General features: G+C 45.5%; 1 protein-coding gene across 6 annotated transcripts in view; it reads right to left on the bottom strand.

Annotated features, from left to right (window-relative positions):
* The window catches only part of shdb (Src homology 2 domain containing transforming protein D, b), a 46,384-nt gene extending 23,790 nt beyond the window's left edge, over window positions 1-22,594 (bottom strand). The window contains exons 1-5 of one of the 6 annotated variants that reach the window (XM_089001776.1): window positions 21,215-21,484; window positions 20,316-20,399; window positions 20,028-20,249; window positions 15,068-15,218; window positions 11,393-11,614 (exon numbers count right to left, since the gene is read on the bottom strand). In XM_089001776.1, coding sequence (XP_088857902.1) covers window positions 11,393-11,614; window positions 15,068-15,218; window positions 20,028-20,249; window positions 20,316-20,360 — 640 coding nt within the window. In that variant the 5' untranslated portion in view covers window positions 20,361-20,399; window positions 21,215-21,484. The other 5 variants (XM_089001777.1, XM_089001774.1, XM_089001775.1 and 2 more) reach the window with 5 other exon arrangements.
* Between the last annotated feature and the right edge of the window lie 2,419 nt (window positions 22,595-25,013).

Genomic DNA, 25,013 nt, shown 5'->3' with positions numbered 1-25,013 from the left:
TGTATATATATATATATATAGATAGATAGATAGATAGATAGATAGATAGATAGATAGATAGATAGATAGATAGATAGATAGATAGATAGATAGATAGATAGATAGATAGATAGATAGATAGATAGATAGATAGATAGATAGATAGATAGATAGGTAACCCCTACGGATAGCAATGGTTCTCTGTAATCGCCAGCTCCTATTCCTTGAGGTCTAGTTCACATCTATCCATCTTCCAGCCAAGGAATCACAAAAGGACATGCCTTTCCATGAATGTTGGACTCGGGTCACGGCCGTGGAGAAGTAATAGTGGCGAGTGATGGGGGAGAATGAGGAAATGTGACAAAGAGAAGTCTTTCTGTGGCGCCACTAAATTGATGAAGAGCCTGTTCTCTGATGATGGCTGCGGGGCTTTCGGAGAGCGGAGCACTGCAAATCTCATTTTCTGTTTTTCTTCCTTTGTCTGTTGTGTTTGTTTCCATGCACACCAGCATACAAAGCCCGGCCGGGTTCCAACTGACGCGTACATGTACACACGTACACACGTACACACGCACACACACACACACACACACACACACACACACACACACACACACACACACACACACACACACACACACACACACAAGATATACTAAATCTAGGCAGCGCTTCCACACGCATAGACAAAGTCAGCGCACACAAACATGCTGACCATCTGTCAAGCTAGCACAGTTGTACAGCGACTTATGACTGACAAGTTTTCAAGATACGAGCCATCATGAATTTTATTACGGGCAACAAAATGGCCTTATCAGAGCTAATTACGTTATGTAGGGGAAACGAGCAGTTTGGCAGAGTGAACAATTCTACAGAAACGGTGCTTGATTCAAGTTAGCTTCATGATAACTACCAAAGATGGGCTACTTGCATTTATTTCAAGTCTTCCTGGTCAGAATTCAATCAGCAAAGCGAACCAAGATGTTTCTCACATAGTTACAATTACAATTAACCATTATGTCATAAGACAGGGGGGGTGGGAGTGGATATCGGGCTTCAGTTTTGAAAGGCGCTTAGAAATGAAATGTATTATTATTATTAATCCTTACTGCGATGAACCCGATTTTTCTTCCTAAATATGTTGCGGGACCACATATGTTTTCTGTCTCTTATTACTTTTGCAGCTTTGAACTAAGCTAATGTGCACCAAATTCGGGGGCCGGATACTAGGCTCATATGCGGATGCTTTTCAGGTCTGAATCGAAAAAAAAAGCCACATTTGACCACAAAGCTGAAGTAAATCACGTCTGCAGACAAAACACTCAACCAGCTTGTGACTCACAAACATTCGATTGTTTAGTTACTTGGAACAGATTGCAGTAAATTAAACTGGGGTAAGGGAAATGCCATTTCACCATAACCGATCACATGGCGCAGCCAGCTCTGGTACGTTTCCATGACAACAAAAGAATGTTGAAAAGGGCAATCCATAAGCAGCCTGGCATTTTGACTTTCACCCCAAAAAAAATATATATACAGTAAAGTCTCGTTATATCGATATTCAAGGGAGTTCGAAAAAATATCGATATAACCGGGACTATCGATATATCCGACCCTGTTTGCATGTAATTTTCTCCGTGCGTGCATAGAAATAGTATCGATATAACCGGGACTATCAATATATCCGATATCGATATAACGAGACTTTACTGTGTATATATAAAAAAAGCTCACCTGTAATTTATAGCGTGTGACCTCCATTGCCGTCCGTATGTGTATGTGAATATGCATGTCGGGTAATGGTTGATCATGAACCTTGGGTAGCTTGGAAATTCCATCTTCACTGAAAAATGTTTGGGCACCCCATCTACACCTGATTCAAAATCTTTCTGCTGTGTTCTAGCACATCATTTGAAACCTAAAGTCTTGTAAGATGTTAGAAAATCTCAGAAGCTGCGAATTAGAGAAGCCCCCCAAAATTGTCATTTTTTTAAATAAAGGTCATGTATTGCCCAACATTGGTAGAAAGTTGCTTGATTGTAATTCATACATATTTCTTGGTGCAAGACATGTTCTGCTTGGTGTCTAATTAGCAGTTGCAACACTTCAACTGCTCTGCTTAGTGGTATCATCGCAAGGATGTGCTGGCTCAAAGCCATGATCCAGGATATAAAATGGGGGAGAAACACATTCAACTGCTGATTCGGTGTGGCCGTGAGAGAGCTAATGAGATGGTGCCTTTCATTAACTAACTGATTGGTGCCGAGCAGCTGCATAGTCCTTCTCCCGACGCCGGGGATGTATGCTGTAATTTGATCTGGAATAGAGAAGACTCGCGACAGCTTTTGAAGACTTAAGTTAAAAAACCGGCGAGGCTGAGAGAAGCCAGTCACGTCCATTACCCCCAGGCAGACACCCTCGGGCGGTCAAAGTGGAAGATGAGGCCAATTAAAATTAAATACAAAGAATTTGGAGGCACGGTATGGTGAATGACTGGTTGGCACGTCTGCTTCACAGTGCAGAGGTGCGGGGTTCGATTCCAGCTTCGGCCTTTCTGTGTGGCGTTTTAATTTAGATTTGAGCGAAACTCATGAAAATACATTTTAAATCACATTTGCAAGACATTAGGATGTACTGTTGCTCAACATCAGTTAGTACCCATAATTCATGCCGATATCGCCATGCGGCAACCTGGAAGTTCGGCGCTTATTGAGGATTTTAAAGCCAGCAACGGATGGTTCTAGAATAGTTCAGGGCAAGGAGGAGGAGATGGCTGCAGCATCAAGTGAGCTCATCAAGGCAATGTTGGCAAAGTGGAATGATGTGCAGGCTTTTATCGAACAGTTCCATCCAGAAAAGACTGTGGCTATGACAATCATCAACATGATGAACGATAATGTGATGCCTCAGCTTTGTAAGACCTTACAAGTCAGAAAGCAACAGGTGTCAATTAAGAGGTTTTTAATCAGCAAAAATGATGAGGAGTCCCCAAAGAAGAGAAGCCACACCAGAGGTTGAGTTACCAACAGTCCTTACGGAAGATGACTCTCCTTCCATAAGCCATCAATGACCATCACAAAGGTAAATAGAACTTTATTTTACAGTAGTTTATTTCTTTAATTACAGTCCTCATGTAATGTGCCTCTCTTTCCAAACAGCAATTTCTTCTGACCTCTGACCTCCAACACTATTCCATCAAGCCATCAATGACCATCACAAAGGTAAATAAAACAACTTTATTTTACAGAACAGTTTATTTCTTTAATTACAGTCCTTATGGAATGTGACTCTCTTTCCAAACAGCAATTCCCTCTGACCTACGACCTCCAACGGCATTCCATCAAGCCATCTATGACCACCACAAATGTAAATAAAGTGTAGATAGACTTGAGGCCAGCGGCGCCTTCGTCGCGGGGGCCGTCCCTCCCCAGACTTTGAGCCGCGAACCCAACATCCCACATCCCACCCGTTACGGAGGGGAGCCCGGGCGCTGCGCGCAATTCCTGCTGCAGTGCTCCATAGTTTTCGACCAGCAACCCTCCGTATACACCACGGACGCGGCCAAAGTGGCTTACGTCACCAGCCTGCTTGCCGGACCCGCAGCCGCTTGGGCGTTGGCCGTCTGGGAATCTCGGCCGGAGCTCCGAGCCTCCTTCCCGGACTTCGTCGCCGAGTTACGGCAGGTTTTCCATCTCCCGGTGAGTGGGCAGGCAGCGGAGTCCCAGCTGTGGATCTGCCAGCAGGGTAGCCGATCGGCGGCGGAGTATTCCGTCGCCTTCCGCGTCCTGGCTGCCGCCAGCGGGTACGACGACCGTGCGCTGCGAGGGATGTTTCGGCGCGGGCTCAGCGCGGCGTTGAAAGACGAGCTGGCTACCCGCGACGAGTGCTCCAGCCTTCGCGAGCTGATCTCCCTCACGCTGCAGCTGGACAACCGGATGCGAGACAGGGCCCGGGAGCGGGCTGCCCAGGCAAAACTCGAGCCGCCAGCAGGGACCCGAGGGGGTGCCCGGACCTTTCCGCGTGGGGGGCACGCGGCCGTGGAGCCGATGGAGATGGGGGTCGAAAGGGCCGTTGAGCGGGCGCCGGAGCGACGCAACACCGGCCCGGCATGCCAGCTCTGCGGCAAGTTGGGTCATCTAGCCCCGGACTGTCCCAGTTGGGGGCTTCCCGGAAAGACCCCCAGTGACTGCAAGTTACCCCGTCCACACAAGCAACGGGTTCCCTTAAGGTCCGCGGGGGGGTTCACGTCGCGGAGACTGGAGCTGGATGCCGTTATACACGGTCCCACCAGGACAATGTCCGTTCGGGCCTTAGTGGACTCGGGGGCCGACGGCTGTTTTATAGACCCGCGCGTCGTGTCGGCGTTGGGGTGTCGGGTTGTTCAGCTGGGGGCGAGTCGGAGCATACTCGATCTCGACGGTCGGTTACTCGCCGAGGTTACGCAAGAAACCGTGCCGCTTCGACTCGTACTCTCGGGCAATCACGTGGAAAACCGGCGGTTTTTCGTGATGCGTTCACGCTCGGTTCCCATCGTGCTCGGGTTACCTTGGCTGGGGACCCACAATCCGGCCATTTCGTGGGACGGACCTACCATTCAGGGGTGGAGCCCCCTCTGCTACGCTCACTGCCTCCGGTCGGCCGCGGGTGGGCCGGCACCATCTCACAGCTACCCTAGGGAGGAGATTAGCCTAGAGGGGGTGCCGCCCTGTTACCACGACTTACGACAGGCGTTCAGCAAGGACCGCGCCCTGTCGTTACCACCGCACCGTCCCTATGATTGCGCCATTGACATTCAGCCCAACGCTCCGTTTCCCAGTTCTCGTCTGTACAACGTTTCCCAACCCGAACAACAGGCTCTCCGGGACTACATTGACTCTTCGCTCGCGGCCGGGCTCATTCGGCCATCACGGTCACCTCTGGGAGCGGGGTTCTTTTTTATCACAAAAAAGGATAAATCGTTGCGTCCGTGCGTGGACTATCGGGGACTCAACGAAATAACTATAAAGAACAAATACCCGCTCCCACTGATTGACTCCGCCTTCGCGTCCCTCCAGGCCGCGACCATCTTCACTAGACTGGACCTCCGGAGCGCTTATCATCTTGTTCGGGTCAAAGAGGGGGATGAATGGAAGACCGCATTTAAGACACCTCTGGGACACTTCGAGTACTTGGTGATGCCGTTTGGTCTCACCAATGCACCCGCTGTGTTCCAGAACCTTATTAATGATGTCTTGAGGGATTTTCTGAATATTTTCTGTTTTGTGTATTTGGACGACATTTTAATTTTTTCAGAGTCCCTTGAGGCACATCGCCAGCACGTCCGGCTAGTTCTGCAGCGGCTGCTGCAGAATCGACTATACGTCAAAGCCGAGAAGTGTGAATTCCACACCTCCTCCTTATCCTTCCTGGGCTTCATCGTGGAGCGGGGGCAGATCCGGGCTGACCCAGCCAAGACCGAAGCGGTAGTAGAATGGCCCACACCCACCTCTCGCAAGCAGTTACAACGCTTCCTGGGGTTCGCCAACTTCTACCGCCGCTTCATCCGGGACTACAGCCGGAAAGCCCTCCCTCTCACCCAACTCACCTCCACTAAGACCCCGTTCAGGTGGACGAGAGAAGCGGACGCCGCGTTCCGGCTGCTGAGAGAGGCTTTCTCTCACCCCCAGTCCTCCGCCATCCAGACCCCAACGGCGCGTTCATTGTGGAGGTAGACGCCTCGGACTCAGGTGTTGGGGCAGTACTCTCCCAACGCTCCTCAGTCGACCAGCAGCTCCACCCCTGCGCCTTCTTCTCCCGCCGCCTCAGCTCCGCCGAAGCCAACTACGACGTGGGCAACAGGGAGCTGCTCGCCGTCGTATTGGCTCTTCAGGAGTGGAGGCACTGGCTCGAAGGGGCGAAGGAGCCGTTCACCGTGCTTACGGACCATAAGAACTTGGCGGTCATCCGGGCCGCCAAGAGGCTGAACGCACGCCAGGCACGGTGGGCGCTCTTCTTAACACGCTTCTCCTTCACCCTAACCTACTGTCCAGGAACAAAGAACACCAAGCCCGACGCCCTCTCGCGGATCCACGAGCCAGCAGACAAGGAAGACCTTGCGGAACCCATCCTGCCCGGCCGCCAGATCATGGGGGCGCTCCAGTGGGAGGTCGAACGGAGGGTCATGGAATCATTAAAAGGTACCCCGACTCCCGAGAAGTGTCCCACAGGCAGACTGTTCGTTCCCCAGTCGCTGCGCTCGGAGGTGCTCCAGTGGGGGCACGCATCCAAGGTGGCGTGTCACCCAGGGGTGAGCCGCACCGAGCACCTCGTCTCCCAGCGATTCTGGTGGCCGCGGCTCCGCGACGACGTGGCGGACTTTGTTAAGGCCTGCCCGGAGTGCGCCTGTGGCAAGGTCTCCCATCAGCCTCCGGCAGGACTGCTCCGCCCCCTACCTGTTCCCCCGCGCCCTTGGTCCCACATATCAGTGGATTTTATCACCGGCCTCCCCCCATCCCGTGGTAAGACGGTCATTCTCACAATAGTGGACCGGTTTTCTAAGTCGGCACACTTCGTGCCGTTGACCAAGTTGCCGTCCGCCATTGAGACGGCGACACTATTGGTCAAACACGTCGTCCGTCTCCACGGGATCCCCACTGACATCGTGTCGGACCGAGGGCCCCAGTTCGTATCCCGGGTCTGGAAGCGTTTCTGCAGGTCCATGGGGGCGTCGGCCAGCCTGTCCTCCGGTTACCATCCACAGTCCAACGGCCAGACCGAGCGGAAGAACCAGGACCTGGAGGCGGCCCTGCGCTGCGTATGCCTTCATCGTCCCTCGGCCTGGTCCATCCATCTCCCGTGGGTGGAATATGCCCACAACACCCTGGTCTCCTCAGCCACAGGTCGGTCACCGTTTATGTCGGCTTATGGCTACCAGCCGCCGCTCTTTCCCACACAGGAAGGGGAGGTGGAGGTCCCGTCGATACAACACCATCTTCGGCGGGCCCATCGGGTATGGAGGGAGACCAGGGCAGCCCTATCACGCACGGCAGTCCGGAACCAAAGGGTCGCGGATCGCCGTCGCCGTTCCGCGCCAGCCTACCAGGTGGGCCAGAAGGTCTGGTTGTCCACAAGGGACCTACGGCTGGCCGGGACAACCCCCAAATTGGGTCCGCGTTTCGCGGGCCCCTTCACTGTGGAGGCCATCATTAACCCGGTCGCGGTCCGACTTCGGCTGCCCGCCTCCATGAAGATCCACCCGGTTTTCCATGTATCTCTCATCAAACCGGTGGAGTCCAGCCCCTTGGCCCCCCCTCTCGCCCAACCCAACCCCCCCCCCCCCCCCCCCCCCCCCCCCCCCCCCCCCGCGGATGGTGGACGGAGGACCGGCATACGCAGTGCGGGAGATCCTGGACTTTATTATACAGTGCAATGTATTTCTTTCATTACAATACAATAGCACATTCAGTATACATAGAATAAGGTAAATTGTGTGGAGTTTTAAGGCTTATTTCGTTGAAAATTATATTTTATGGAAACCTGGGACCGGATTATTCTCATTTCAATGGTTTCCTATGGGAAAAAAATTGAGATACACACTTTTCGTCTTACACACTCTGTCTGGGAACCAATTAAGCTCGTAAGCCAAGGTCTCACCGGGCTCTCACCGGGTGCACCGCATTGCAAGGTGCTGAGAATAAAAGCTACAATCGTGGTTGCGGTTGCATTATGACCGCACTAGGAGGAGCTATCCGAAAGGGAAGACAACACAACACATTTTTTTGGGGGGAAACAACTGCTGCGGCTGTAACAAAGCGTTTTACGCAACATTTAAAATAATACATCCAAGAAATTAGAATATTAATCAATGTATAAGGTGCACTGTAAATTTTTGAGAAAATTGAATGCTTTTAGGTGCTACTTAGAGTGCAGAAAATACTCTATTTGTGTTCTGTCTAAACAAAAGCAATATGGGCACTACCTGGCGCTGTGTTATTTATCTATTAAACTGTACAGTCGCGGTTTCACTGTACCTCACACAGGGCAACCTTTACTACAATGTGTTCCATGTCACAATGACAACATCCGACACCTGCTGGTGCCAAAGTAGTGACAATAATTAAACGCAAGCACAGTTAAGCTGTGAAAACTATCAGCTGAAGTGCTCCCAAGTACGCTCCCTCCCTCGCTACGCCAACGCACACATTTGTGCCAATGTGCGGACGACTCGCACGCCACATACTTTCAGTCTCCAATTAGATGCCTAGTGATGATCAGAGATGCCCAAGTACAGTCTGTACGCTTTTGCTTTGTGTGCAAGCGTTGATGAGGACAGGTAAGACAGCGGTGACCCCCACCTACATCTATAAACCAAATCCACCCATACTCACAAATATGCACGTACACACTTCCCTTCACCTCTGTGTCACAGCTGCCGGGAAAGAGGGCAACCGCGACAGTAATGTCAGCACCATGTACGAGAAAGAGAGTGCACTCGTGTGTTAGGATGAGTGATGGAGGCAGCCACCATGGCCCCGAGTTCCCATCCTCACTTCAACACAGCCCCTGGGCTGTGAGTCGCCTATCAGCACCTTCTGTTTACCTCACCTTGGATGTGCATATCTTGCTGTCCTTTTCCTTCACACCTCTCATTCCCTCTCTCCGTTCTTTTCAATCTCATGCTTTGCCACACGGCAGCCGTTTGCTGTTCGTGCAGAATAGCTCCGTGGCCGCGGATTAAGGCCAGGAATCAAAAACACGGGTTGTTTAGACTTGTGTGCTTTGGTGTGTAACGTAAAGCAACATGCCAGCCCGAAGGACACCAAGTGGAAATGACAGGGGGTCAAGGCGCGGCGGCAGAGTTTTCCAGCTTTAGGCTGTGGCCTTGTGTTGTATGTTATGTGATGGCGATGCATGGACTTTTTAAAATGGCTGCCCATACACTTGGGGTGGACATAACACCTACGGTGAAATTCTCAACAACATAAAACCCATTTAGATCAAGTGCACATCTCTCATCAAATACACAAGGGGTGTGAAATGATTCAAGAGTAGGACGATTGACAAATGTAACAATTCGAATCAATGTCACAAATTTAAATCGATCTTCTGACCCTAAGCTCTTTTTGTTACATCCAGTAAATAGACAGTTTCACTATATAGATCGAGAGAGAGAGAGAGAGAGAGACAGAGACAGAGAGAGAGAGAGAGAGAGAGAGAGAGAGAGAGACAGAGAGAGAGAGAGAGAGAGCGAGAGAGAGAGAGAGGCCGAGATGGCAGCCAGGGTAAGTTGCTTCTTCACAATTGCATTAGACAGCTTTTGGTGACAGAAACCACAACACATCAATAGATGGCTACAAATAAGTGCGTCCGTAGGTTCTTGCTCCCTTTACCAATAAGCGTAGCACTTAAGTCAACAAGTAGCGGTATACAGTAAAAAGGAAAAAACAATAAACCATTGCTTTAAAAAATTATTAAAAATTGCAATATGGTGGGGCCACAACGCCCCTGATATTTCAATCGCTTATTTCATCTATTTGTGACTTTAGAGCTAACAGTGCTGCAGCTGCGCTCACAATGATTCATATTCGCACTGGATTTGTCATGCACATGTAGACATGTAATTAACTGAGGGGTGGGAGGCTCTCACACACACACTAGCGGGGTGGGGTCGGGTAGTGGGAACGGAGGAGAGTGCCGACGAGGCACGGTTAATTTATTATCCCATCACCTTGACCTTGCCGACATGAAAGATGCAGCTCAATTAAGCCGGCTTGGCCTCTCCCAGAGACCACTGATCTACTTGGATGGACTGGATCCCCCCTTATATTCCATTCCTCCCAACAACGTGGTCATAAATGACAAGAAATGTACCTCCAGCCACCTTCTGATTTATGTTGCTGACATGTCCATATTTCTAAACCACATTCAGCATATTTGGGACACCAGGGTAAATATTTTTTTAACATTCCTCAACGTGCCTGCAATTTTCCATTTTCCTTAAAAAAGTCACTTTCATACTTTTATTTCATGGTTTTAGAATTATGGTCTGGAACTATGTCATTTATGCTTCATAAAACTACGATGTGTCCCCCACGATGGGACATTGCAGTGACTTTCGCACTTTATGTGGAAAGAGAAAAGAATCAATATTCACTCTGAGTTGTTTCAAGAGAATAAAAGAAGACGGATGTGTCTATTTGAGAAGGCCGGGACCTAGGGGGTCGCACTGGTGTCTGCATCTTTTGTCAAAGCATTTGGAATGTTTATGTGGTGATGGTAGAAGGTTAGCTTTTAGAAGACCAGAACAATTGGGGAAACAATTTGATGGTATGCGATAACGGATTGTTCTCTGAACATCCCCCGTGGCAGCGTTTAGCCCTTGAAAAGTGCTCATTAGTAAAGTTGCCTTTCCGGTCACTCTAAGAAGATGATCTCTCATTGCATGGAACGGTCCCATGATGCAAAAGATTTGGAAAGGTCTTTCACTTTAGGCTTGAGCAGATATTGACTTGTTGTTTTGCTTCTTCAGTAAGACGGATGATTCGCTTTTATAGGAACCTTACAACCCAGGCTGGACATTGCAACACCATTTTCTTCATTGATTAACGGAGACAAGGAACCATAACTAACAAATCATTGTTATGTTTGTATATAACCAGTGTGCACAGTCATTTCAGCTCACAAAAAAACCTCACCCTGTAACAAAAGGCTACCACATTTTCCACTCTTTAAGGTACCTCGGTTGATAAGGCACACCTTCAATGAATGGCCTATTTTAAAATTGTTTTCATCAATCCGGTCCAAATGCAATCAAATATATACCGCACTGCATTAAATATAAGACAGTAGCTGCAGTTGCACTATACATCCACTAGATGGTGATATACTGAATGGATTACAATACAATAGCTTTAGTTATATCAAGCCTTCACAACCACCAATGCCATGAGAACTGAACCATGCTTGTTACATATACATTATTATATTTAGTGATTCCCAGTCAAAACTCACTTGTACTCCTTGGCATTTGACCCAGACTCGCTGAAGCGTTCTACTATATTTGTGACTGGTGTATTTCCTGTACATGATAGTTGTCCCTGTTAAGCACATCTTCATCTTAAGCACTATATAAATCAATATGTATTGTATTGCAAGTCTTCTTCTCCTTTCGGCTTTTCCGCCACAGCGAATCAGTGTCCTCCTTCTTCAGAGGTTTGATTGTAAGTAAATAACGTAAATAAACAAAGAATTTAAATAGACATTATATCCATGTTGTGATCTAATCGGTTATCGTTTTTTTTTTAACTTTCATTTCAATTGTCCCCACAAATGCTGATCACGTAAAGCCTACGTTTTATCTTTTGCATTAGCATCACATTCTGCACTGAAACTGAAATTAAACTCCGAACCCTGATTTCCTTTGTGAGCCACCTACCTGCAAAAGCTTTGGAGATGTGATCTTTCTTCCATTCCCAGGGTTGGTCATACTCGTCAGCCGGTCTCTCGTCGTCTTGCGGCAACCTGCTGCCTTCCTTGCCCTCCTCCTGAGCTTCTCCGAAGCTGAAGCCCGGACGTTGGCCTCGCCCGTCTTCATACGGGGTGTCGTACAGCTGCAACCCACCCCGTGATCGTCCTCCTCCTGGGCCACGCTGAAGCTCTATTAAAGCAGATACAAAAAAATACTCAAGTCGGTGGACCATTACTGTGTTTTGAAGATCACAGCGGCAGTAATATTAACACTGGTGATGTTTGCTTCCGAGAGCGCCTGTTGAGCGCTGACATGACTAGAATTTAGAGAGCGGGACGAATTATGTTTGCGCAGCTCGCGGCGGGGCTCAGAATCTCATATTGCGGCTTAACAAGACTTTGGGCCGCAATGCAGAGTAGCATAAAGGCTAACCCTCCCTCCACCTCCACTCCCCAAATCATCCACGCGACCCCCTACAGCAATCGAGCGTCGCTCACAACGGCGCACTTGTTCCCCCCATGAAAAATTCTCATCATTTTCTCAGTTGGTCCCCCCTGAACAATATTTCTTGGAGTCAAATACGGCCTTGGGATAAAAAGGATTATTGACGCAAGCGAGAGGAATTAATCCTGCATCTCATCAACAGAAGCGAGGAAAAGGAAACACTAATGGCGCTTTTTATCTGATTACTTCAAAAATTTTGCCTCTTAAGAACAGGTGGCAGAAAAAAGGGGTCTGCAAAAAAAACTAAATAAAATGTGCACTCTAAAGAGTTCAAACAAAACTGTTTCATAGTGGAAGGTGGTGGAAAACTTCAACGTTCACACCAAGGCGCGACCGTTGGGCTGAACGGTAGTCACCATGGCGACCAAAGGAAGGCCCAGGGGAAAGGCCCAGAGGCTGTGAAGAACGAGCAAAATGGAGGGAGAGCAGAGGAGCAAAGCAATAACAGAAGAGAAAGGAGGAGGAGCAGGAGGTGGATGTGGGAGACAGACGGGGGGGGGGGGGGGTTGTTGAGCACGCATATGGGGGATCTCTCAGCGTTTGATGTTAACTCATGGCGACAGAAGCACGGCAGCGCCCAAAGCTGCTCTACCTGCGCCCGGGAACCTAAGGTGTCAGCGAGGCCGCCGGGAGATGGCGAAGATGAAGGCAGAGAGATGAAAACAGGCTTATAGGGAATAAAATCAGAAATTCATTGGAGCCATGAATGGCGGGAAACACAAGCGCACTCGGGGAGACAAAACGGGTCTCTGACAGAAAGGTGAGAGAGGTGGAAGAGAGAGGGAGGCAGATACATGAAGATGCATGTAAGAACAACTCAAGACCGAAGACCTGAAGAATTGGAATGACCGGCTTATTTGCTTCTGTTGAAAATGAAAAAGTATGGTCAGTACCTTGTAGTGACAGGGCAAAAAAATTATATGCCATTTCCTCTCGATGACAGAAGGTATAGTAAACCTGCAGGATATTAAATATAGTTTTTGGTAACGTTGTTGTTTGGGAGCATGCTTTGAGATTGCCTCTACTTTTGATTTTGGTTGAATCAAGAGGGGTTTTCTGGTCTTACTTTTCACACAGTTGCAAGTAGACAATCGGGTCAAATGTCTTGGTGGTGTAATACATTAAAATATAAAATACAAAAAAATACAATAAATAAATAAATAAATAAATAAAAGGTTGAACATTAACAAATAAAAGTACTGCATCACTTTGATGAAGGATATTTGCGTACTAACCAAGATGGTGCCACACGTCTGGCTAATAGGAAAGCATAGTAACTAATGTGAAAGGAGCTGAAGTTGAAGTGACACATCAGGACTAAGAGACGCACATTTATGTAGGGAGGGTTCATTGTCAACAACTCCTCAACCGCAAACAATGTTAAGATTGTTTTTTTTTTCCCATGTTGATATCGTAAATACGGTGACAAAAAGAATGTGAACACATTCCAAATAGAAATGTGAGTCATCTGCGGACAGGAAATAAACCCTACACCTAATTGAAGCCACTTTACTTCTTTGTACATCTAGTCTAATCTCGTGGGCTGCCAAAGCACAGACAAAAAGCTCACAGATCATGGCGAAGACAATGATGCTCCATCCACTCAATCAATGCTGCGATTTTCATTTCTCGCTAATGTTTCTATCCAGCTGCTACAGGGACAGATTACGACCTACCCGCAGAGCAAAGCGTAGATTCATTAAATACCCAAGATTATTAGACCACCAAAGATGCAAGTCGCATCATACACGGGGGGAGGAAACAATAATTTGCTAACAGACAGATTACCGAGACAGCCAACCTCCCCTTAGGGGCCGAGGAGAGCCCTCAAGATGAAGCCAGATAGACGAACAAGGAAAGAGGTGGAAGAGAAGGAGGAGGGAGGGACCACTTTCACACTGAATGGCTGGGACAGGGCAGGGAAGAGGAAGACAGAGACGTTACAAGAAACAAATGGAAAACGGTAGCTGCGATTGAGATGATGCAGGAAGAAAACCTCAGGGGAGGAGACGGGGGAGGCAGTGGGGGAATACGCCAAAGGGATGCATGGCGATGCATAGACAGAAAGAAAATCACTATGCAAAACAGCATTATTGCCTTTCGGGGATTTTTTTTGTTAAATCGGGAATGGCAACTCATTATTTCCCAAATGAAAACATCAGCATTTAATATCTAATATGAATATTATGCAACACTGTACATGGGTTAACGGTACTTACGAAATTAATTGGCTCTGGGTGAAATTTCTTCAAGAAAATTTGGAAGGAGGGACGTGTTTTTCATGTCAATGCCCTAATGTGTTCCAAGCACCCCAAAATTCAGACAGAAATGTTGTATAAAGCACAAAATTACATCAAGATATGTCACTAATCTATTTTATAAATTTGCTTATTGCACAATGAACGGGAATTGTGCCAACACTCCGGCACAGAGGTGTGTTTCTGTCAAGTTGTGTCAAGAATGCGAGCGTAAAAATAGAAAAACAACTATTGACACTCGTATTCACACCGATGGCCAATTTAGAGGCTTGGGAATACAGTACAGTGATACCTTGGCTTAGGAACATAATTGGTTCCCAGACAGAGTGTGTAAGGCGAAAAGTGTGTATCCCAAAAAGTTATTTCCCACAGAAAACCATTAAAATGAGAATAATCAGTTCCCAGGTCCCCATAAAACATAATTTTCTACTTTCTAATTTTCTAAGCCTTAAAACTACACAAAATAGACCTTATTTTACGTATAATAAATGTGCTATAGTATTATAATTAAAGAAATAAACTGTACTATATAATAAAGTTGTTTTATTTACCTTTGTGATGGTCGTTGATGGCTTGATGTAATGGAGTGGCCGGTTTCATCAGCATTAAACACTTGATGAGTAACGTAGCCGTCTTTTAATAAATGCAACGTTCGTCAATCGAAAAGTTCGCAAGCGAAGGTGTTCGTAAACCGAGGTATCACTGTAGTCATATTGATAGGATAATGTCATTCAAATAACAATTTTAATTCTTCCTGGGAAGGCCATGATGAAATGATCCATGGTTCGGTTGTCAGTTCACCCGACTAAACAATACCTAATTTAGAAGCAATACAGAGTTCCATGTCACCAAAATTGATTGGTGACATCGCTCCGCTCACCTGTTATGACTCGCTGGGCCTCATAAGGTTCCATGTAGCCATTGTTCTCTGAGGGAACCGGTCGGACATCCGGTTCTGTTCGATGGTCTACGCGAACATCAAACGGGTCCGAATAATCTGTGTCCCCCGCCAGTGGTGCAGACGGCACAGCCTTAAAAAATAAAATAAAAATAAAAAAAGGTCACAAAGTGTTGCAAATGTTAAACTACATCTCACATTTTTTTTTTATATTCTGGCCGTGGTTGCCATGCAAAAGACGAAAAAAGGAAGTGTACGGTTTGTAACTTTTTTGGGAATCAACAATGAAACTATTGGATTGATGGAGCATATTTAGAATGGAAAAGAAAGAATAGTGGTCCACTGGCTGAGCGACGGCAAGGGAGATAGCCACATGGCCACAAACACACACCAACGTTCAATCCTTCAAACCATCGCTCATTGGCAAAATTCTTTGCCATCTCTGTGAGTGTCTGACAATCCCCAGTTTCACTCATTCAGAGCCTAAAAATAAAACAAGCACCAAAATATTGGCTGTTTTCTGTCGATGTGTTGGAATCTGCTGTGTTAATGAGAGTGCGGATTTTCCCACACTTTGTCTCCATTCTTCAGGCATCTGTTCACCATCTAAGATCTTGTTGAATAACCCAGTCAGGAACATCACCGCCACCTCTCCAAGACACTTCCATACCTCGATTGGTAAATCATCAGGCCCAAGTGCCTTTCCCCCCTTCATCCTCTTCAGCGCCCTCCTCACTTCATCCTTGCTCATGCTTGCTACGTCTTGGTCCACAACAGTCACGTCTTCTACTCTTTGTTCCTTCTCATTTTCCTCATTCATCCATTCTTCAAAGTACTCTTTCCATCTTGCCATCACACGAATGGCACCTGTTAATACATTGTCATCTCTATCCCTAATCACCCGAACCTGCTGCAGGTCCTTACCGTCTTTGTCTCTCTGTTTCGCTAGCCTGTAAAGATGAGTCTCACCTTCCTTGCTGTCTAGCCGAGGATACAAGTCATCATAGGCCTCTTGTTTGGCCTTTGCCACCTTTACTTTAACAGTGCGCCACATCTCCTTGTACTGCTGTCTACTCTCGTCCGTCCTCTCAGTGTCCCACGTCTTCTTTGCTAACCTCTTTCTCTGTATACACTCCTGCACCTCCCCATTCAACCACCAAGTCTCCCTATCTACCTTTCTTCCACTCGATACACCAAGTACTTTCCGACCTGTGTCTCTGATTATGTTTGCTGTAGTTTGCCAGTCATCTGGAAGGACCTCTTGCCCACCCAGTGCTTGTCTTACCTCCTTCCTAAATGTCATGCAACACTCTTCCTTTTTCAACTTCCACCATTTTGTCCTCACTTCAGCCTTTGGTTTCTTCATCTTCCTCACTGCATAGCGTCATCCTACACACCAGCAACCTATGCTGTCTGGCTACACTCTCACCAACCACTACTTTGCAGTCACTGATTTCCTTTAGATGGCGCAGTTGACACAAAATGTAGTCTACCTGTGTACTTCTGCCTCCACTCTTGTAGGTCACCCTATGTTCCTGTCTCTTCTGAAAGAAAGTATTCACAATAGCCATTTCCATTCTCTTAGCAAAGTCAACCACCATCTGTCCTTCAGCGTTCCTCATTTGGAGTCCAAACCTGCCCATCACCTCCCCATCATATTTGTTTCCTGCGCCAACATGTCCATTGAAGTCTCCACCAATTACAACCCTCTCACTTCTCGGGATGTTCTGTATGACTTCATCAAAGTCCAACCAAAATTTCTCCTTCTCCGCCAGCTCACATCCTACTTGTGGGGCATACCCACAAACAACATTGAACATCACGCCTTCAATTTCTAGCTTCAGACTCATCATTCTATCTGATACTCTTTTTACTTCTAAGACATTCCTAACAAACTCCTCTTTTAAGATAACCCCAACTCCATTTCTCTTTCTGTCTTCACCATGATAGAACAACTTAAACCCTGACCCTAAGCTTCTAGCCTTGCTCCCTTTCCACCTGGTCTCCTGGACACACAGTATGTCTACCTTCCTTCTCTGCATCATGTCAACCAGCTCTCGAACTTTACCTGTCATTGTTCCTACATTCAAAGTTCCTACTCTTAGTTCTATACTCTTGGCGTTCCATTTCTCTCTTTTCCTCCGGGCACACCTCCCTCCTCTCCTTCTTCGACCAACAGTAGTCCATTTTCCACTGGCACTCTGAAGGTCAACAGTACCAATGGCGGCCGTTGTTATATTGCTTGTTTTAATAGTTTCTTCTTAAAAATGCCTTAAAATATGATCTGTGAAATGGCTGACAGATTGTTTTTCTAACTACATCTCTCATGACTGCCTTCCCCGAACAACTTGTGTTAAAATCACAATTAGGTCAAGAGCGAATCACTGTGGATTATATTTTACAGGCAAAAACTATATATAGTGGGTTGTCATTTGTACAAAGTCATTTTGTGCAGTTGCGGTGGTGAATTTAAGTCAAAGTGTTTTAATTTGTGGTTTGTTTGCTTTTATTTTGACATACACCCAACCAATAGGAATAAATAAGATTAATTTATTAGTTGTGTTTCTTAAAAAAGAAAAAAAAACATGTGAGGGTTTTGAAAAATACGAGCAACCATAAAAATGATGAGGAGGAGGAAACCCACACAATTGGATTTTTCTAAACGGTTGAGCTCTCCTACTGCTCCAGTTTGGGGCAAAACACCAAAACGAAGCACCCACGTGGTCCTCAACATATCCCAGTCCATGCGACAATCCCCCAAAACGTGTGCATGTGGGTTTCTCCCATCTTGCAAAACCAAACCCCGATTCATTATTTATATCAGGTTTAAACCCAAGGGACTGGCATCCATCTCTAATTCAACACGGTGCTCTGAGCCATCAATTATTATCTCATCTTTCTCCGGCAGATACTCAGGTGGCGCACGCGGCTACAATATATGCAAACATATTTGTGACACACATTTGCCCAGAGAGTGCGATCAATAAAACTGTCATGGCGACAATAAATGACATGAGTAAATTGGGAGAAGCTTCCACCCCCATTGCTCCTCCCTCATGCTCATGTACCAACCCCCAAGCTTCATTTGTCATCACCTGCAGCACAGGTGACAAAAATCAAGCCCCGTGGGCCAAATTTGTTCCACGTTACATTTTAAAGAGCTTGTGAGTTTGCCACGTTTTATCTTAAAGTTGTGTTAACAAGGTGGGCGTGAAGTTCCTTTTTAAAAAAAATACCTAGAGGTGTAAAGGGGAGTTATATTTTACATTTTTCACTTCGCCTCCAATTACAAACTTGCTCAGTCACTTAACCTGCTGTCTTTGTTTGCATTGGCCCCGCCTCCCTCAACACATCCATCCAATCACATTCAGATGTCTTCAGGGCCAAGGAGAAAATGGGAAACTTGGGAAACACAGCTTTTCATGGCTGTATACCAAGGGTGTCAAAGTCTTTTTTTGCTGCAAACCACGTTGTAGTTTGTTGTAGTTAGTTTCCCCTCGAAGGCCGTTATGAAATTGGGGAAATCATTAGAATGTTTCATCTCCTCCACATATTCCTCTTCTCTTTCATCTAGAAATGCTTCATGTCACAGAGGGTACAGCAAGTGCTGAATGACTCTGTCTGTCATTGTGGTGTCATATTATTTCTTATTTAGTTATTTTTTGTTTTTTGACTTACAGATGGCGCCGCAAGAGTGGCTGCCTTTCCAGAAGCTCCTGTATTTTGTTTTTCTACTTCTTTCTTTCCTTTCCTCTTCCTTTCATAACTTTGCTGCTGTGTTACTTCTGGGTAGAGTCAACGCTGGCGCAAATGGCTGCGGCTGCTCACCCGCACAAAAAAAAGAGTTCTTACCCCGTGATTGTAAAGTGTCCTTGAGAGTTTTGAAAGGCGCTTAGAAATTAAATGTATTATTATTATATTACATGTAGGGCGCACAACAAATTAATAAATTACAAGTTTTCAAATTTAAAGTCAAAAATGGTATGGTGGTATACATATGACAATATGAAATTTTGGTTCATAAATCAGCACGCATTATGGCACTTGACATGGTTGATCTGCTTTTGCGGGCCGAATAAAATCATGTGGCGGGCCAGATTTGGCCCCCGGACCTTGACTTTGACACATATGCTGTATATAGTGGAACTATCTATATGTTGTTGTTTTTATGACAGAAATAGTTTGCAATTGTGTATTGTAAGTAAATTTTGCCCTGTTATGTAGAAAGTGTTATAAAATGAGACATGATTGGATGGGTGAGTCGGGCGGTGGGTTTACTGGGAGGAAGGAAGGGGCTTGGGAAAAACACTTGCTGTTGACAATACGCTAGTTGCTGACATGAAAGATGTTATTGATCAACCACAGCTCCTCTTTGTTGTGTCACCTAAGCAGATGCTGCATATCGTCTGTCTTTTCATGGTTGCAGAAAGGCAATTGGTCAATTAGATGACGACTGACGTGAGGATTGAAGCGGTTTGTCGGCATCTGTTATCAGGAGCATTTTCAGCCGGGCATGTGCTTTTGTTATATTGGAGGATAGACTGGCAGATATATGGAATAACCATGATACGAGTCTCATTTTAATTAAAATGTTTACACAATCTTGACGCACTGATGCTTATATGCTGCACCAACCGTCCACATGTTTATTTCAGTAAGGAGTCTGTGTCGTCCGTGCCAAAATATGTGATTGCCAATTGATGAGCAACTTCTGTTAAGTAACTTGTAGTTTTAAATCGTCATTGCACAGTAATTGAAATGAGATTAAATATGTAATAGAATGGTATGATTGTGAATATGCCCAAATTGAACCCATTTTAAATGTTCAAAGAGATATATGTTCTTTTAACACCTGCCCTTCCCGCATGAGGGTATCCAAAACTATAAGGTGGGCCATCATGAAAACATGTTTAACGCCTCTAACTGACAAATAAATGCTTACAGGTTCTTGTTGGTCATCTAAAGAGATGGCACTGAGTAGAATCTTGGTGCGGCCCAGGTCCTGGGAGTCCACTTTAATGAGTCTGTGTTTGGGAGATTTCACATCCGTGCTGGAGGATTTCATGGGCGAGCCGTACACTGGGCTGGCAGGCTCCGAAGTCCCAGATTCAGCCCTGGGCCGGTTTTCCGAGTCCTCGTATGGATCTTCAAAGTCCAATTCCCTCTGTAGGCGGTAGGCTTTTAGGATCTCGCTCTCGGTGTAGTCCGGCGTGGGAGGTTGGGGGGGTACCTTTCTGCTGCCAAAACTCAAGTAGTCTTTGAGCCACTTGGCCATCGTGGCTTTGCTTCCAAAACTTGGTCTAGTGGTGAAAGACTGAATGGGACAGACAAGGACGTAAAAGGTGGATTTTTTTTTCTTTAACAATCTTACATGATCAGAAATATAGGTGTACAGCGGGAGTCTATATCCGCCCCTATAAACCACAATAAATCAAATTCCATGAATTTATATTCCACATGGGAACCAGTGGATATAGAGAACTGGGTTAGCACAATAAAATCTTTCTATGTGAAAATAAGTGTCAGAAAGACCAATTTTACATCATAAAATGACACATTAAACTGCATGTCACAGCCGATCCAAGTCTTTTCAGCTTTCACGCTCTTTTCTGATATGGTACATAGTACGTTTGTCAAAGCAAACTCTGCAATTGCAGCTTGCAAGCACATATCTCGGGTCAAAGGTTTCCCCACGTTAAATGGAAAAGAAACTCACTTTACCTGGTAAAACCGATGGTATACTGTACCCACTTAATAGTTCTTTTGTGGAGATCATGAAAAGAAGTACTGCAGACTAAAACCGGAATGTGGCCTTCCATGCTGTCAAAAGGACACCAGGCTAAACCAGAACAGCTGGGCACAGATTCTCCTTTTGTTTTAGGCAACACCATCTGCCAGGTGAACTTTGCCCATTGCAGTATTTACATCCTAAACACACGAGCTCCAGAAAACAGCATTAAAACACATAAGTAAGAGAGCCGAGTTGCATGGATTGCAAAGTTAAACTAACAAATTTAAGTTTGTGGTAGATAGAGGCAGATTAAAAGTAAGCATGTTGAGTTTCAATTGTAAAAATTTAACGGTGACACAAACGTTCGGTTTACCCAAAAGCAAAGCACATGGACTCACCAAACCAACGTGCGTTTATGTTTGTTCAGCCCCTCAACCACTTTGCACGCTTCATTCCGTCTCCTTTCGTGTCTGCCCACGAAACAACTTCCACGCGTTCTGTTTCAAAAGGGATGAAAACCCCGTATTCCCCCAAGAACGATAATCCGGGTGGAAGGGGGGAAAGTGGGTCATAAATCCAGCATACGAGGGAAGAAGGCAAAAGGTCCAAATGAGTGCGAGCGAGTGAGGGGAGCTCGCAGATAAAGAAAACGAGAGAGAAAGTCACTGCGTTTAAAGGGGAGGCGCTTCGCTTGGTCCTATTATCTGCGTCTCCTTCCACGCGCACCGGAGCGTTCATTCATTTAAATATCTGCAAACATGGAGAGTTTCCTCTGAAAATATCAGGCAAAAGGGGAGAATAAACACGCGGTGGAGTAAACAGAGGGAGAAATGAGTTCTCACGAACAACGCTACGTGCTTGTGCATTATTTATCCCCATCACATCACTGGATGATTTTTTTTTCACCCTCGCCTCATCCCAAACTGGCTACCGATTCAAATCCGACTCATCTTTAATAGACAATGCAAAATGTATTTTTTTAACTGACCACCTACTATATCGAACAAAACAGAATGCATGCGCTGGATTAAAATAATAAAGCGGTTCGTGTAGATTACATTGAAAATTGGGCAAAAACTAAAGTGTTGTGAAGACTTTCCATGAGACAGCACTTTTCAATCCTCGAAAAGTAAACTTTAAAATTGACGTGAAAACAAAATATATATATATGAGGACTTATGTAAAGTAAGCGTTTACATGTGAATATTCTCGGTTAGTGGATGCTAATTCCCTTAGCATGTGAATTGAGATTTGTATTGGATTTCGCGTTATCACTGCCTGTGTTTTTTTTTTTTTGTTCTTTTGACTGTGATAGTGGCTGCCTTTCCAGCAGCTCCTGTATTTTGTTTTTCTACTTTCATTCCTTTCATAACTTTGCTGCTGTGAAATGTAAATTTCTCCACTGCGAGACGAATAAAGGCAAAGCCAATCCAATCCAATCCAATGTTTTTTTTTTCAGACAAGGCATACTTGTTATTGAAATACATGGATACAATTAGGTTTAATGCTAATGTTGCGTGTTTACAGCATATTTCCAAGTAGAGGTTAGCGACTTCAAGCACGCTTGCGAAGGGCAGAATCATAAATACGTAAAGGTTGCCGCATAAGTACAAACGCTCCCCGTTACGAACAATGGTAAATACATGACAAAACATTTTTGCTTGTGTGTCGAAAATGTTCGGACAGCGATGCTGTAAATTACATTTTGTATTGTGTGCCTTGCCGTGTCCCAGGCAAGTGGAGTGGCGTGGAGTCGAGCAAGTCGTGCTGTGGACTCCGACGTTGTGCTGGTCTCTGCGAATCTGCGTGCGTGTGTCTGAGTCCGAGTCCGAATGATTCCCCCCATCTCCCTGTCCCGCTCTACTTATATACCCTTGGCCTGCGTGGGAATGAGCCAGACTGACTTTAAAGACATCAAAGGGTTGAAAGGTACACTTCAAAGGCGTACACACGTCAGCGCCGCGGTGCGCACGTGTGACACCACATCTCCACCAGTGCTACGCACACACACACACACACACAACACACACACACACACACACACACACACACACACACACATTGGAGGTTTCAAGGGCTGGGTGTTTACACGACGGACACCAAGGCTAACCAATCAGGGCACGGCTATGCTGAACTGTTTCCAATGACTTCAGGGCCATCCTCCGAACTCACTTGCGATTGGCTGCGTAGAGCATGTAGGCGGGGAGGAAATCCCTCTTCCCAGTTCAGGCTCGGAGGAGAAGGCGATGCATAACAAAAAATAATGGCTGCTGGCATGTAATTCAGTAATTACGTGCCAACACCTTCAGTAATGGCTTACTGAAGACCTGAGTATTTATGTTGTCATACTGCAGTAAGTGTGAATTGACTTTACGACTGTTAGAGCGTCTGTGTTTTATACTTTCCCGTTTAGTGTTTGACTTCAACATACATTCCAGACAAAAAATATTTTGTCTGCTATATATAGCACTGAAGCAACAAATTTACCTTACGAACGACTGCTCAGAACGTCTCTCGTTTGTAAGGTGGGCAGCGTCTGTAGCATGGTCTGTTCAGAGTGCTTTTCACAATGTCCAGAATTTACAACCACCATTCGGCACATTAAGCAATTTTCTTTTATTACAACAATTTAAAGTTCACAAAAAGGCAAAATCAAAACAACGTTTGGATTTCAATTCATAGCCCAACCCTTTAAGCATTGCTCTCACCGCTTTGTCAAGGTCTCAGTCTGCTTCATTCTCAGAATTGAGTTTTTCAAGCTTCCCCTGGCAATTGTTGTCCCCCAACCTATTTGTCACACCGGACGCTGGTACTGACAATGTTGCACATCTTATCATCCGATGAGAAGATGCCATGTTAAAATGTAAATACACAGCGATATCCTACTTCTGTGTGAAAGGCAAAGGTGGATACATTCTACATCTTTTGTTAGACTATTACGTATATGTCCTTTCAGAGATATGTTATTTTCCATTGTCCACCAGGGCAGAATCAACATGGTGCATCCATTAAGGTCGGTAAATGCCCTTTTTCTTTATGACACTCGTGAGCTTGCTTTCTCTTGTAGGCGGGAAACAGGATGAGGTCATTGTACTGGAATCCTAATGCACATACACCCTCCGCAACACAAGATAATCATCAACATCAGACCCCTCAAATTTTACTCCGCTTGCTCAGTGTTTAAGGGGTTCCTGGCTCTGGTTATGAGCCAGACCATTTGGAAGAAAATCTGAAGCCACTGGGGGTTTATGATGGTTAATCCAGTATTTTGTGGGTCTCTGCTATTCACTTTAAATCAGTTGTGACTCAAAAGACGCAATCATTTATGCATTACTAACCAAAAGGAAAAAGCAGTTAATCCCCAGAGGCTAAATGGCCTCTTTCACGAGAGGCCTCTTCATGCTGTAATGAAAAGAAGACGACAAATAAATCTTGTAGGGATCATTTGAACAATCTTGTCATTTGGTATTCATTCCAGCAAAGATTCTGAGGTTGAACAAAATCCCTTGATGCCGCCAGTTAACTTCAAATTGCAAAATGACAAGATTTGCCAAAAATGACAGAATGTCGGAATGCAAAGTTTGATTGGAATCGGAACATATCTCCTCCAAACACATAAACAAACAACCAGTTGCACTCACAATCAGGCCTACAGGAAAGTATGAATACATGGCGTACCAAGAAAATACAGTAAAGTCTCGTTATATCGATATCGGATATATCGATAGTCCCGGTTATATCGATACTATTTCTATGCACGCACGGAGAAAATTACCTGCAAACAGGGTCGGATATATCGATAGTCCCGGTTATATCGATATTTTTTCGGACTCCCTTGAATATCGATATAACGAGACTTTACTGTATATAAACAACATGTCCAAGTTGACACAGGAAGGCCAAGCTTGAGATTTAAATCCCGCACCTTACAAATGTAAAGTTGTTTTGCAAACAAGACTACCATGTTACTTACCTTATGCTCCTAAACAAACTGGAAAACAGAATGTCAGAATCCAGCCGATGACTATGCTTACTTACCATTATTTCTCACAGAATGCTTTTATGTCCCATCATCTTGCAATGGAATAACATTCCATGGTTCTTCATTTCCCATTTCTACGGCGTTATGATCATCACTACCATAATGCATTTGAGTATGTTATACAATTTGACCAGGGGCTTTAGAACTCTTTGGAG

The sequence above is a fragment of the Hippocampus bargibanti genome, linkage group LG07 (assembly GCF_051943395.1).
Source record: "Hippocampus bargibanti isolate YZ-2025 linkage group LG07, ASM5194339v1, whole genome shotgun sequence".
NCBI classification, from domain to species: Eukaryota; Metazoa; Chordata; class Actinopteri; order Syngnathiformes; family Syngnathidae; genus Hippocampus; species Hippocampus bargibanti.
This window is presented reverse-complemented; position numbering and strand designations above follow the sequence as displayed.